Source organism: Tyto alba, unplaced genomic scaffold, assembly GCF_018691265.1.
Source record: "Tyto alba isolate M040663 unplaced genomic scaffold, T.alba_DEE_v4.0 Super-Scaffold_27, whole genome shotgun sequence".
Lineage (NCBI taxonomy): Eukaryota > Metazoa > Chordata > Aves > Strigiformes > Tytonidae > Tyto > Tyto alba.
The window spans coordinates 9,735,669-9,750,664 of NW_024881301.1; the positions used below are offsets into that span (position 1 = coordinate 9,735,669).

At 38.4% G+C, this 14,996-nt stretch overlaps 1 protein-coding gene across 10 annotated transcripts in view; it reads right to left on the reverse strand.

Annotated features, from left to right (window-relative positions):
• METTL4 (methyltransferase 4, N6-adenosine) overlaps positions 1 to 14,996 on the reverse strand; it is an 87,930-nt gene that overhangs the window by 55,472 nt on the left and 17,462 nt on the right. The window contains exons 9-10 of one of the 10 annotated variants that reach the window (XM_042797902.1): positions 12,017 to 12,040; positions 7,894 to 8,010 (exon numbers count right to left, since the gene is read on the reverse strand). The exons of 5 other annotated variants lie outside the window; for them this stretch is intronic. In XM_042797902.1, the coding sequence (XP_042653836.1) occupies positions 7,967 to 8,010; positions 12,017 to 12,040 (68 nt within the window). In that variant the 3' untranslated portion in view covers positions 7,894 to 7,966. Of the gene's footprint in view, positions 1 to 7,890; positions 8,011 to 12,016; positions 12,041 to 12,063; positions 12,150 to 12,196; positions 14,597 to 14,996 lie in introns of those variants that run through there. 4 more of the 10 variants (XM_042797906.1, XM_042797904.1, XM_042797899.1 and 1 more) reach the window with 4 other exon arrangements.

The following is a 14,996-nucleotide window of genomic DNA, read 5'->3' on the forward strand; positions in this document are numbered from 1 at the left end:
GCACTGGATTCCTTAACCTTTGCCACAACTTGCTGGTAAATAGTCTGGGCTAAAATTAGATATATAGCAAAGGGTAGGTGTTACCATCTGCTGCATGTTGTTAATTCTTGATGGCCTGATAGCATCTATTTTTGATGTTCTTTATTAGCTTTCTGGGAGAATAGAGGGATAGGCCTCTAGTGCCACCATCAGTGGTTTTCAGTATTTGCTACTTTCCTTCAGTTGACAGCCAGCTTTGTCACAGAATAGGGGTTTTGGAAGAGTATGCTAGGTAAGACAGGAGACCATGGATACTCATCTCAAGCACAGAGTAAAAGAATGAGCAGTGATGTCTGGAACTGCTTTCAGTTCATTCAGTAACCAGCACATCTTCTTTCATGCAACGGTGGACTGTTTTCCTTGCTGTGAACTTTTTGTTGTTGTTGTTGTAAGCAACAGTCAGATTAGAACTGAGCAATAACAGACTGCCCATCCATCTTGGTTGTCTGGCAAGACAAAACCTCCTCTGGATATTGACCACATTTTAAAACTTATATATACTACAAATATAATCTTAGACTGGCAATAAGTGACTGATGGCTATATTACCTGTTAAGCAAAATAAAGTTCTCAAGCAAAATAAGTATTATTCTGTTCTATTAATTAGCTGAGGAAGTACCAATTGTACCTGCTAAGCATTTTTATTATTTAGAGCTGAAGAAATACAATACTCTTATCTCAACTGGATTTTCAAGAGTCAGATGACTATGTTATGTGGCAGTCAAAATCACGTGAAAGCATAAATAAAACCTCAAGCAAATTTAGGTCTAGCATGACACAAGATCAATTGCTGTGACCACCACAACATACCACAACATTGTCTAATAGAACGCTATCCCTTTAAATTACATTATTTTAGATGTTATCCTTCATGGTAGTTTTGAAACCATTACTTCTGCTTTTTCTCATCTTTTTCTGGTCCTCTCATTTTCATTCTTCACCTGCAATCATGCTCCCAGAGAAGGAGTAAGTAAACCAGAAAAGTGACTTATCATAGAAGGCTCTGAGACTCTTACTCAGTAACGAGCATGTGAAAGGTTGTTTTTAAAAAACAACAGCTGAAGGCCTGAGTTGCCTTTCCCATCTTTTCCATTAAACGTGGCTAAGAATTCTGCATCATGCACGGCTAAGCATACTCACAACATAAACTGGAAGGAGAAAATAACTCATAAATGAGCTCAGACCACACAAGCTAAACAGAATCTTCATCATAGGTAAGATTTTCAAGAAATATGTGAAAGATTCCTTAAATATTTTAAAGGAGACTTCCTTTTTAAATGCGAGCTTGGCATGAATTACAAGTTTTCACCAGGAATCTTAACCTTTATACTGATCCTTTATTTTGGAATTCAGACTTTATGTAGACTTCTTATTTTTCTCTTGGGGATCCTCATAAAAGCTCCCTCACTGCATTCGACCAGCAATCTCTTCCTTGAGTCCCTGTTGGTCATACTCAACAATTTTCTGTCTTCTCCTAGGTGCTAGAGATTCAGTCTGACACCACCTGCGACAGTTAAGTGCTTCCTCCTCTAATGAACTAGATGATGCAGCAGTCCAGCTCTCATTCCTGTTGAGCTTCTGTCCTGGCCGGGTGCCTCTGCCACGATGACCTGTCTGCCCAAAGCCCTTCCCAAGAAGGCTTACTTTTGTCTTTCCAACTGCATGAAATAGCCGACCAACCAAGCACGACTATCAGGACTGGCAAATATATTTGTTTTCAACATCTCTGATGAGTCAGTGAGACAGATGTACTTTTCAGGGCTAGGAAAGTCACATTGCTTTCTTATGTATAGCTGAGGTATTTGAAACTGCAAAACAACTTCCCAGAGGAGGGTAGTGAGCCTCAGCCTGAGACGGCTTAGGCCCTCCTGGAAAACTCACTGCCTGGAACCATTAGAAGGTAAGAAACGGAAACAGCAACTGTAAATGTCAAAGAAGATTCTGTCTACTCACAAATGATACATTAAAGGTCCCAATCCAGTGGGAGAACTATATATGATATTAAGCTTTCCCCAGACATAGAGCTCTGTTAAATAGAGCTGCAACACTTGTAACCAGAGGAGATAAATGTTTTGGATGCTTTTAGAAAGCCTCCTGAAATATTTGTTTCTTTTCAATCTAAACAGATTTATAGCTCAACATGAACAAGCTATACCAGGACAAGCAGATAAAAGGGAATGTCTGCAGGTGAAGGTGTTACCATAAAAGAGTGAGCATAGTTCCAACACACCATGTGACCTAGAAGCAAAAATTGCCAGATACTTAGCTCAGTATTTCTAAAACTGTGGTCTGTAATGTTTCTAAGGGTCGATAAAAGATATAAAATATGTTAAAAGTGTTAGATAGCAAAAGCTGCTGTAGTTCATTTCTACAGGAGGTGGGATACAAAGGCAGATTATAACATGAGGCTGCAATGTCCACAAGACAGGGAACTGTAAAAACCCTTAACTGCTAGCAGCAGCTCAGTTCCTTCAAGGCAAAGGATTAAGTATAAACACATGCAGCCTGTAATTATTGTTTGGTTTGATGCCCCTACAAGACATGGAAGGAGCTACTTCTGATGCAGTGAGTAAAAAGGCTGGGGTCACGTGGAAAAAGATGAGTCAAAAAATAGTCACAGATGGCTTAAAAAATACTACGCCTGCCTTATAGGGAGCTGTCTGTTGTTTTCTACAGTCAGAATAAGCTGAGAAATTCACAGAAAGAATCATCTGTGATAGGGAAAGTGGACACCGGGAACTGTCAGGCAGAGGGCTACATCTTTTCTTGTGTAGACCAGCACAATTTCATCAACTTCAGTGCAACTTCCCAAGTCCATGCCAGCTGAGCACTGTCACATGTACCTCCAAGAACTGCTATTCAGAAAGATGAGAAAGAATAAAGATCTTGCAAAAATGAAGTCATCACCTACGATACCCACTGGGAGAAAGAAAACTAAATACTTGTATCTGTAAATCTCTACTCACATACTCCCTTCTCTCAGAAACACACAAATACATAGAGTATGCAAAAGGATGACTGTTTGCTAATCCCTGACTATTGCAAAGGAAGATAACTAAACCTCTGTAATCAGATCTGTATGAAGCTTCCATTTTTTCATAATAAAACATTCATGTTAAGATGCACTGACAGATTTTACCATCTTGCCATTTTATTGATTCATAAATAGGAAAGCTCTCATACTTCTGACTGCTTCTCATAAGGAGACTAATTAGATTATTTCATCATCTGGTTCATCAAAGCAGGAAATACTTACATGTCACAGCTGGCCTCAGACTAAATATCTAGTACCAAGATTTTAAATGAAAACTATTACATCTTCACTGGGTAAGCATTTCATAAATGGCTAGACAGTAAAAAATGGTGAGGACAACAGATATCTCACATCTCTGGGCTGCAAAGGGAGCTTTAACTCTAGCAGTGCATTTGGATTTATTTTCACTTGCTTTTGTACTACCATCATCAAAAAGGCTTTCCATAATGATCAGATCTGGAAAACTGAAGCTATTTAGATTTCTGGCAAAGATTTGTGACTGCGAATTAAAAAGTCAGAGGCAACATCATTTTAAGTGAATCCTGTGTCATTGATGCAACCTTTCCAAGCAGAGTACTCACCACTATGGAGGGATCAGCTACAACAAAGCACATGCCCCACGGAGAGGACCAATCCCACTCGGTTCAATATTCACTGCCCATCATTCCTGTTCCAAATTGTGGTATATCTTCTTCTTCTTCTACACACACTGCTTTGTACAATAATCAAATCCTCCAGTAAAGAAGCAAATGTGACAAAGCCAGATATTCAATTTTATTGTCCTTCACCTTCCCTTATGTGTATGTAGGGGACAAGAATAGTCAAGCTACTCATTTAAAATAAGAGTTTGTTCACCATAGAGATTTGGAGTGAAATTGCCAGCTATTACCAACAGACAGTTAGCAAATGGCCTAGGCTTTGGATGTCTACTTAAGACCTCTAAAAGAGCAGTGTGATAATGGGTAAATCATTTCCTTTAAAGAGCATTCTCATGAAAATCATATGTAAAAACAGAGTCTTAGTATTAATATAATACCAAAACCTCAGTAACTTTGTTATGGAGTAATATAATCCTGTTTTTCTTTCAGACCTATAATGTCATTATCTAAAAGGCTATACAAAGCCATGATTATATCAACAAAATGAAATTGTTGTGCAGGACAGTTTCCAGTCTCTGTAAATGAGGCTTTTCAACACTAAAAAAACAGAAGGTTTACTCCTATAATGTTAGGAGGAATATTAACATTGTTGATTTCTGTTGCATTTTTTACTTTGAGGGTTATCACAATTAACCTTAAAGACCACAGGACCAAAAAAATAATATATATCTGTGAGTTACATCATTCAGTGAAAACTATAACTATTTAGGTTCCTCTTATGTTCCGCACTTCCTTGACCTTATTAGAAATTTATAAATCCTTGCAACTTTGTCTGCCCATTAGTTGGTCAGAAATAGCTCTTTATAATCTAAAACCTCTTGGTTTTTTTTAATGAGTTAGGTTGTAGGCCTCATAAAATTTTAGATGGAAGTTTTGACTGCGTCACTTTCATGTGGGAAAATGTGATTTTTATGTCAGAACTGTCCCTCTGAAACTGTATGAACCAATAGATGAACCATGAACCTCAGAAAAGGACACATACTTTCTTTCTGAACTCAGCCTAACTTTTATAGTCCACAGAGTAATGAAAGATACAAAGGTCACATAGTTAAAACCACACATTGAACAGTTTGAGGGCAGTAACAGTGTCATAAAAATATTTTCAATGAGCTGTCTCCTGAATTAATAGTGTAGAACTGTTACAAGACAATACTATTAAATAAAAAAATAAAACAGTAAAATTTAGCTAATTCAGTTAATGATCCTGTAAAATCATGACCTGTGTTGATGATATTCTTAGTCTATTACATTATTAGCAATTCTTTCAGTTTCCAACTTATATATAATAATTTCTGCCTCCTTTAGCTAAACAAGAAAACTATGACATCTTTCTCTTTTCGACCCTCATCTTGCAATTTGCATGAATAACACAATTGTTTACCTGGATCCTTCTCTAAGCAAAATAGTTTTTTAAAAAGGAAAATAAGTTAGGGAAAAAAAGGTCAGAAATGGAATTCATATTTTTGTACTTTCTGCAATTGACCTGTAACCAGCAGTGTACAATGTCCACTGTACTAACGATGCCAGCCAGGGGAATGCACTCACTCTTCTATGCTGAAAAATGCTACCACCTCCAAAAAAAGAGATGGATCTTTACAGATTGTAAAGTCTCAAATGTCTGTATGAGCTAGTCCACAACAGTGGCTTAGGGAGCATTGCAGTGGCACTAGCTGTGGACTAGACTATGAAAGTGTACAATTCCCTTCTCATTATTCTACTGCATTTTGAGCATCAGTTTCCACTTTGTCTGTTATTTCCTCTTTATAGTCCCTCATTTTCTTATACATTAATGGTTAAAGAAATGCTGTTCAAAGAAGGAAAGAAAATGGAAAAAAGAGAAGGTCTAAAACAGGCCAAGGTAAGGCATATCCCACTAGTTCTGGGTGCCTATGGGACTGTCAGGTCCACAGAGTTTCATCTAAGGCAAATAGAGGCAATGTTACAGGCAAAACAAGAATGTCTGACCTCCCTCTCTCTCAGCAGATATTGCTTGCGTTTACAAAAGGAAAGGAAAACTGAATAAGATTGTCCAATATCCAATTATTGATAAGCAATACTGCTATTATATTTTAAGACAATTTATTTACTGACAGGGGGAGAAAAGAAGACATGCCACTGCATATTGTATGTCAGAGGAAAAAAATCTTACTTGAATATTTGTCTTCATAGCATTTTATTAGAAGTATGTTAACCATTGATACTATCACCCTAGCTGATCTGAAAAAAGTTACCTATATGCAGAGGCAGGCATATAATTTCCTTTATGGTCATCAAATGAGGCCTCACTTTGTTCTTTTGTTATCACACAGGTAGCACTAGAAAACTGATAAATAAAATTCTAGTTGTGGAAAACAATCCTGTTATGGTACTGTTGTTCTGTTTATCTTCTTTACTGCTGATTCTTTTCTATCCTCATTCCTACAAATTAGGCAACACAAGGATTAACATAGAAAACACAGCTTTCTCTAACGTGGCTTGTACATTTTTACGTTCCTGTGACAGCAGCCAATTTCGCTAATGCCACAATTTCAAATCCTCAGCTCCAGGAGTGTGGCCACATAGTACTTCAGATGCCTCAGGATACCTGCCTTTGCACATTCAATTATGCTGTTGCTTGCATTTACTAAGCAGACCCTCTTTCTTCCTTCACCTGCAGCTACTTGTTTCCAACACCATGCTATACTCTGTTATGGACAGCTGTTTGTGCGAACAGGTAATAAATCAATTCAAATTGGATTTTCCTAAACCACAGAATTTTATGGTCAAACCTTCCCAGCAGTTACATGAAATTTAAGGTAATTCCAATAACACCAATGAGACTCTGATGTAACAAAATAAAGTTACTGATCTGTAAATGGATGCTTGATTGACACAAATCCATTGAGAAACAGAAGATGGAAAAGGAGAAAGGAAGAGCTAAACAGCAATAACCAGATCTTATGGAAAGTCTGACTTATTTTGTCATAAGTAAATGGCAAACTACTAACTGAAATATGTAAGTGTTCTGAAAGGAGCAATAGTCATTTCAAGTTTTGTCATCACAGGGAAAAGATTAAAAATGCCACATTTCTTAAGAAAAACAACACTGGGATTCCAGTGCCAAGATTCCAGTGTCAGCTGTGCCTCCCAGCCCTCCTTCTTATGGAACTGATAGGGAGCTAAAAAGCCAGAATGGAGGACCACTGAGGAGGACCACCTGCAGTTTGGCAGCCAGATTGCTTCCAAGAGAGGATGCCTGGAAACCACAAGCACATCAGGTCTCAGCTCCACAGAGCAAGGCCCACAACTAATCCCAGAACAGCCCATGTGGCAGGCTGAGATCTAAAGCTAAAACCCTAGGCTCTGCAACACACCAGTGGAGTTCAAGAAATTTAATAAAAAATATTTGCCAGTGAAAACTAATTTTTTTTTTTTTTAGAAAATTTTCAATCCACCCAAAGAACAACCCTGATGAGGTGATAGCCTCACCTCCTTTATGCCAGCAATTAAAATCCTCATAGCTAAGCCCAGCAAGGTGACCCAGCCTGGTTAGAGTTGCTTTGATGACAGTTTAGTGATGCTAAGGCAACTTGAAGCTGCCATAGGACCAGTGAAACCACCCATCTGTCCAACCCTCTGTGTGCTCCCTGCACTGTTGAGATGTGGCCAGGGCCATGGCAACCTACCCTGGCAGATGCTCTGCTGTTCACTTATTAGCGTCAATCTTAGGCCTTTGAAAAAACACCAAGCAAAAATTTATCTATCATGCAGTCCCCAGGCAAGGTTTTCAACCATGTGCATTATTGGGGCATCTCTAATCAAGTAAAAAGTACTTTTTCCCCATAAATTAGTAACATTAGGGCACTGGCAAGTAAAAATTAAAAGGTATTAAATTTTTAGCAATGTACAACCCTGGTTGTTATTCAAAGGAGAGCATACCCATGATTCACACTACTTCAACAGACCAGTTTTGCATGTACACACAAATACACATACGCGTGTGATTCTCTCTACAAAATACTGGCAGACCAGTCACTCTCCCAGCACTTACAAATGCTATTCTCTCAAACCAGGACATAGACGTAGCATCTGTTGCCATGCCCTACCACATCTGACCACCATGCCACAGACAGGATTGTACCTGTTCTCTTCTCAGGTTATCACCATCTTGTTTGGAGAACCCAAGATGCCTTCTCCAGCAGCAAAGAGCAATTTTGGCTGAGCCCTAGCAACATCTTCTTGTGTGAGATTTCCATCATACTGTTCTGTAAGAAGCTCCCTTCTCACCTTGAGAACAACCTGTAACACACAATTTAGGAACTCTGATTTGCAGGAGCATCCTCTCCCAAAGGTCTCTGGTTAGATTGGTCCATGCAAGTTGCTTCTGACAACCAAAATTTCCACTCACCCCTCCCTGCATTGTGATTTTTAACTGTTTAACAACTGCAGACTCAGGCTTTGCCAATGCAACAAAGCAGATTTTGTCCCTAAGCAAAACATGTCCCTAACAAGACAAAGGCTGGCCCTTCATTGTATGTGTAACAGCTTATCTACACCTACCAGTTTTTCTTCCTGGTTGCTTTTTCCAACTTCCCACTATTCTCAAAATAACATCAGCATTCACTTACCACCACTAATGGAAATTACCTAGTCATTTTAGGGAAGGGACTTTATGATGTTTTTTTCCTGTAACAGCAGAGCCCTTGCTTCACACTAGGTCACAGCATGCACCTCTTCTACCAATACCAGCCCTGACCAAAGTACAGTAAGGCTCCTCCTGATCCTGGAAGTCCTTCCTGTGGAGGAGTCAGGGTGTACCCAGGGCAGGTGCACCCAGCAAGATCAGAGAAGCATTTTTAAGGTCTTGCAGTTTAGACATTGGCTCTGTGAAACAGCAGCTTCCTTCCGCAGACATGTTCTCCACAAAAAGCAATCCCCAGCCAGGTGAGGAATGAAAAGCATGGGATAGCGGTGTGCTGCACTAGGACATTCTGTTATTACAACCCAAACATGCTACTGTGGCAAAATTTAAGTCAAGCAAGATCCACTAGACTGTCAGACTATTCAGAAAATGTTTAATAGCATTGTTTAATGTCTTCATCAATGACATAGACAGTGGGATCAAGTGCACCCTCAGCAAGTTTGCAGACAAACACCAAGCTGAGTGGTGTGGTTGACGTGCCTGAGGGATGGGATGCCATCCAGAGGGCCCTGGACAAGCTAGAAAAGTGGGCCCATGTGAACCTCATGAGGTTCAACAAGGCCAAGTGCAAGGTCCTGCACCTGGGTTGGGGCAAGCACTGGTATCAGTGCAGGCCGGGGGATTAAGGAATTGAAAGCAGCCCTGCAATAAAGGATTTAGGGGTGTTGGTGGATGAAAAACTGGACATGAGCCAGCCACAAGTGCTCACAGCCCAGAAGGCCAACTGCATACTGGGTTGCATCAAGAGAAGTGTGGCCAGAAGGTTGAGGGAGGTGATTCTGTCCCTCTACTCCACTCTGGTGAGACCCCACCTGCAGTGCTGTGTCCAGCTCGGGGGCCCTTGGTGCAACAAAGACATGGACGTACTCAGGTGGGTGCAGAGGAGGCCACAAAGATTACCATGGGGCTGAAGCACCTCCTCTACGAGGACAGGCTGAGAGAATTGGGGTTGTTCAACCTGGAGAAGAGAAGGGTCCAGGGAGACCTTACTGCAGCCTTTCTGTACTTAAAGGGGGCCTATAAGAAGGGGGGTTTTAGCAGGGCCTGTTGCAATAAGATGGGGGGTAATGGTTTTAAACTAAAAGGGGGTAGATTTAGTCTAGATATAAGGAAGAAAACTTTTATGACGAGGGTGGTGAAACACTGGAACAGGTTGTACCCAGAGAGTTGATAGATGCCTCATCCCTGGAAACATTCAAGGTCAGGTTGGAAGGGGCTCTGAGAAACCTGATCTAGTTGAAGAAGTCCCTGTTCATTGTAGGGGGCTTGGTCTAGATGACCTTTAAAGGTCCCTTCCAACCCAAACTAGTCTATGATTCTGTGAAAATACCTGCCAGCTGGGATACCACAAGACTCTTCAGCAACTTGAACAAGCTTCATCCCTTGGTTATTCTCTAGCCATCTTCTATTCCCTTACTGTCATGTTCAACCAAAAATAAGCAGTAGGTAAGTTTTAACTGGTATGTTGAGGCTAATGAACACAATTCTCACGGCATAGTAGCGTAATTTTATAGTTGTTTATGCAGTTTGGAAATCAATTTTCCAAGTCAACTCCCTACTGCTGCTGACACCTACCTGAGCTGAATCCTACAAAGAGGTAAGAGGTGCTCACTTACTTCAGTTTTTTAATAATGTTTAATCTTGCGAAAAACCTTTCCTGTTTCCACAGGAGTTCACGCCTAGCAATCACTATTCCAAAAACATATCTTACTGGTATAATTCTTTTTACTTTATAGAAGTTTAAAAATACAAGTAAAGGTCATATGCTAATTTGACATTTCAAAATCATACTCAAACCTGAAGCTTCATAAAAGTAAGTTTGATTATGACACTTGATGTACTCTACGTATAGAAGCAGCTTAAAATTACTTCTTATTGCCTTATGAACTGAGATTTTTTTTTGCAGTAAGACATAATTTTAAAAGGCCTTAAATAGTGGTGAACACCTAGCCAAAGAATATTTTGATCATTGTGCCGCTAAAATAACAGCAGATGTACCAAATAAAATACTTTCCAAAAATTCTTGAGCAATCACAGTTCTCACTTCACCAAACTGCCACAAAAAGAATTTAGAATTGGAAAAAACTTTTTTGTCAATGTTGTTAGTAAAATACCCACTTCACCTATTTTTCCTTGAAATGTGTGAATTTTGATATGCCAAAATGGAAAAGCAGAAAATCTCTTTAAAAATTGGAGGAAAAAAACCTGTCATTTCCTAGGAACACTGAAGATGTGCATAATACTTAGGCTTCTACTTACCATATTCACCTCAACATCTCATTACTATCCTGTATTCTTCTATCTTTACCTTCTCCCTTGTTCTTTCATTTCTTACCAAGTTTGTATACTCTTCAGATCAGGTTTTCTTTTTTGTACAAGGCTGGACACAACAGAGGACAATATAGAGCAACTGATGTAGATAATATTATTCTTTTCTAAAGGGAAACTGGATCTTAAATTGTCTTTTCATATTAGCTGGCTTCACTTGTCACTGATTTTTCAATACGCTTCAGATTCTGCCTCAGAGGAATCATCTGACTGACACTGAAAGATTTAATGGCTGGTTGGGGACAGCTGGGATTTTGGACAGCTAGAAAAGTGTAAGAGGCCATTTAAATTATGAATTAAGCATAACAGGCCAATAATTATGTTTAAAAGATGAGCCTGAAACTATCAACTGCTACTACCACCATGAGATTTCAGAGTTAGAAACAAACTGAGATACACTGATCCTCCTGAGAAGACTCAGTAGTTTCAGGTTGGCTGCAGATGTAGAACACCACTTCTGTCATATTCACAAGGTTTTCTTCATAGCCAGAGCACTGGAAAGGTAGCAGAACGAACAGCTGTCCAGGGCACAGTTTTGTAACTATTTATGACGGGATCAGGTATTATTTAGACTCCAATCTTCAAATTTTGATTTCCAGTCTGAGAAGCTTACAGCCTGCCTGCACACGCCCTCTACATACAAACCATACTCAGGAGGTTGCATTCCCAGCTCCTGGAATTAGCTGCTCAGCTTCTGAGCGCAGCAACTCAGGAGGCAGAGTAAGGGCTAGAAGGCTGTGACATGCAAAGGGACTCCACAGAAAAGACAAATTAAATAGGTCATTCTTAAACACCTTGAAAAAGGTCGTTCCCTTAGAAGGGTCCTGCTGCTTAGCTCAAAGGAGAAAGGAGGTTTCCTGATCTCTAAGATTGTTCATCCCTTTCCTTTATTTGCAATTAAAAGGTAATCTAGAGCCATTTGTAGCAGCGGATGTGGAACTGACAATATCGTCATTTCTTGTGCTGTTTTATATAGTACAAAGGAAAAGAAAACAAGGTATGTGCAGCAGTTATAATTTATTCCATACTGGAGTCTCATACACTCATTTAGTACTGGATGAGACCATCTTGGAAGGGCAGGGGAATTCTGCCTGGGAACTCAGAAGCTCCAGGTAGGGAATGTCTTGTAAAACTGAAAGCAAATAAAGAACCTTCTTATCCTTTATAGTTGTAGGTAAGGTTTCTTACGTACTAACAGTTTAAAATGTAGGCTAATAAAATCACGCAGCAAGAAGTGTTTTGCCTGGTAACTACTTTCAATGTTACTTTACTTACCTATTTTGAGTATATGGTTAACTGCTAGCAGAAGGATAAAAAAGAAGAAAGAAAAAAGCATTTTCCTTGTTCTGTTAACTCCACTGCTCCAATAGGCAAAACATGAAATTGAACAGTAATAGAGAAACTGGGTCTGCAAATAAGACACAAGTTTTTATTTTAATTTTTATTAGAAAATTATTTTTAAATAATTTGCTAAATTTTAAATTTTAATTTAAAAACCTTCACAGCTCATCAGATTACCAAAAGGGAAATAAATGTATAGGAAATAATGCAATGCATTTTGTTCCCAGTTATTAAGAGTCAGAACTCAGCAGCTTGCCATCAGGAAAATCATCTTGTCCAGCAGCTCTGCCTCTACTGCTACAAATGAGTAAGTGGCAGAGACTTCATTAAGTCTTATTCTTTTATTTTTCAAAGCAAATCTAAGGGCAGCAAAGGACATACAAAGTGTATCATTCTTAAAAAAAAAAAAAAAGAGAGAGATCAGTTTTATGCTAGCTGAAGAAAACAGCTCACTGGCATGGCTTTTTCATGTTGCAACATAAGGAAAGAAAATTTTTGAAATACTTATAATCTGTTAATTTCAGTTAAATCTAACAGCTTCATATGCATAATTTGTAAGATGTTGAGACTGATCATTTACAATGTATTCAAAGAATGAATGTCATATACAGAAAAATGGAATTCCTGACTGTTTTAAATGTGCGATTTCACACAGAATGTGGTCAGTCAGCAATTCATTTGCCAATTAACAGAAGCACTGCTCCTTTAATTTCCTCCAAGGTAGACAGACAGACACAAACATGTAGGAGGATACACTGCCTTCGAAATTATTTTAGCTCAAAATCCATTGTTTTGTAAAAAACAGTCTTCTTTAAGGAAACATGTAATTAAGAACTGTTTACTTCCACTGCCACTCTTTAAAAATAATATATTATCATTCTTTGAAAATAATACAAGGGCAACATTATAGCAATTATGATGCTCAGATTTGATAGCTGCAGTGAGAATAGTTTAAAATATCTTTCTTTTCTTGAGGTTTCATAAAAACAGAGATGGACTTACACTCCAACATTGGTATTTAAATATCTCAAGATCATCAAAATAATAGACCAGCTCATACAAATGGAGATACCATTAAATAGATATCCTGTCACTTCAAGAATTTTAACTGAAGTGCAGTTGGTTTTATTTCTGTTACCTTCTGAGTGCACCATCAGTAATAAAGACAACTTTGAGAGCCTGCTGGGAAGGTGCGGAATTTCAGAATTAAGCTACAACACCCAACTCAGTTTTCATTCTGCAGAAGAGTGAAATAATCAATGTGCTGAAACTTCAAAACCTCGTTTCCCCAGCTGGTCCAGCCAGGCTGTAAGTTGCGAGCAAACAACTCCAAGCATTCTACATCTGGCTTTATAAACTCAGCCAGAACCTCTGTGCAAGAGAAAAAAAAGATAATGGTGAATGGTGACAAAGGTACAAATAACCATAGTAAACAAATAAAACCTCTCCTGTGCTGCTAGTGGGTAAAAAACTGAAAGTTTCATTAAAAAAGGGTGTTTCAGAGGTTTCATCAAACAGCTGGACTATTTATAGTGAGAAAGTCATTTTAAATAAGTGCCCTTGAGATACTGAACAATACTCGCAAGGCCTTCAATAGCCTTGATTTATTGGTTTTCATTTAGAGAACAGGAATGAGGATTTATTTCAGGCTCTACATAGATGAGTTCTGAATTTTTCACTAATATCAACCAAGCATCTCATAAAGACTCATTTAGCTTCTGTAACACAGAGGCAACATTTCTAAAAATAGATAAATAAAACTTTTCCTTAACTAAGATCACACTCTTTTTCTCTGCATCTTAAAGGGTATAAAAGCATTTTTTTGATGACAACTGTTAAAAGGTAACATAAGAAACAAGAGTTAAATAAGCATAGCACTAAAAGCGCTATAAAAATGCAGGGATTTCTTTTTCCCCAACATCAAATTGGCAACTGAAGAAATATTTATATAACTGTGTTCATTCATTCAGTAAGATAAATCTCAAATTTCTTCAACAATTGGGTATTTTTACTGCTTAAATCCAAATAAATAGATGCCGGTCATTAACATCAATTGTGTCACTGATTATGACTGGTATTCTTGGAGTGGTAGAAAAAGATCTTGCACTTCACCTGAAAATTATTATTGCAAACAGTTTATTGTTAAACACATTACTTGTCATACAGAGCCATTTAGTTTGTGGCTAGGTCAAATTCTTAACTAAGTTTCAGGAAATAGCTACAAAGATATTACGTATAATAATATGCATGAAAAAATCAAAGGTTTTAGGAGTACTGAACACAAAGGAGGCAGAAATACTGAAAAGCTTAACTATATTAAAAATTACATGTTAAGTTTTTATTTTTGTTACTGAGGACAAAAGAAGAAAAACTATGAAACCATTTCCTTTTCCAAAGGATATCTTGGTCATTTTTGATCAGGTATCCCAGTGGTTTATGAATTTCTGTAGCTTAAAAATACAGCCCATAAATCCAACATTATGTTGCTTGACTCAGTCTCTCCAGATATGATCACTGCAGAAAGCAAAAATATATCCGATCCGCATACATCAAAGTATGAGAGGGAATGTCTTTGGGGTTTTCTTGGTGCAATTCGAGTTCTGAATTAAGTTTACCAGTCACAGACTCCCTATGTGAGACCCCAGCTGATCCTGTCATGGATTGCTCCTGTTGCAGGAAGATGAGCATCCACTTCATTTTCTAGTGACTCCTAAGCAACCCCAGATTCATTTCCTACTTACATGATCGCCTCTTCCAAAGCTTCAATCCATTCGAAATTTTTTCGTAAATATTTTGTAATGGGTGTTTCCAGATTTTGTTGTATTTTGGAATGGCATGTAAATCTATTCTCCTTCCCCCAATCTTTAACAAATGTCAAATGAATGTCTCAGATGGGTTATCATCAAGGCAGCTT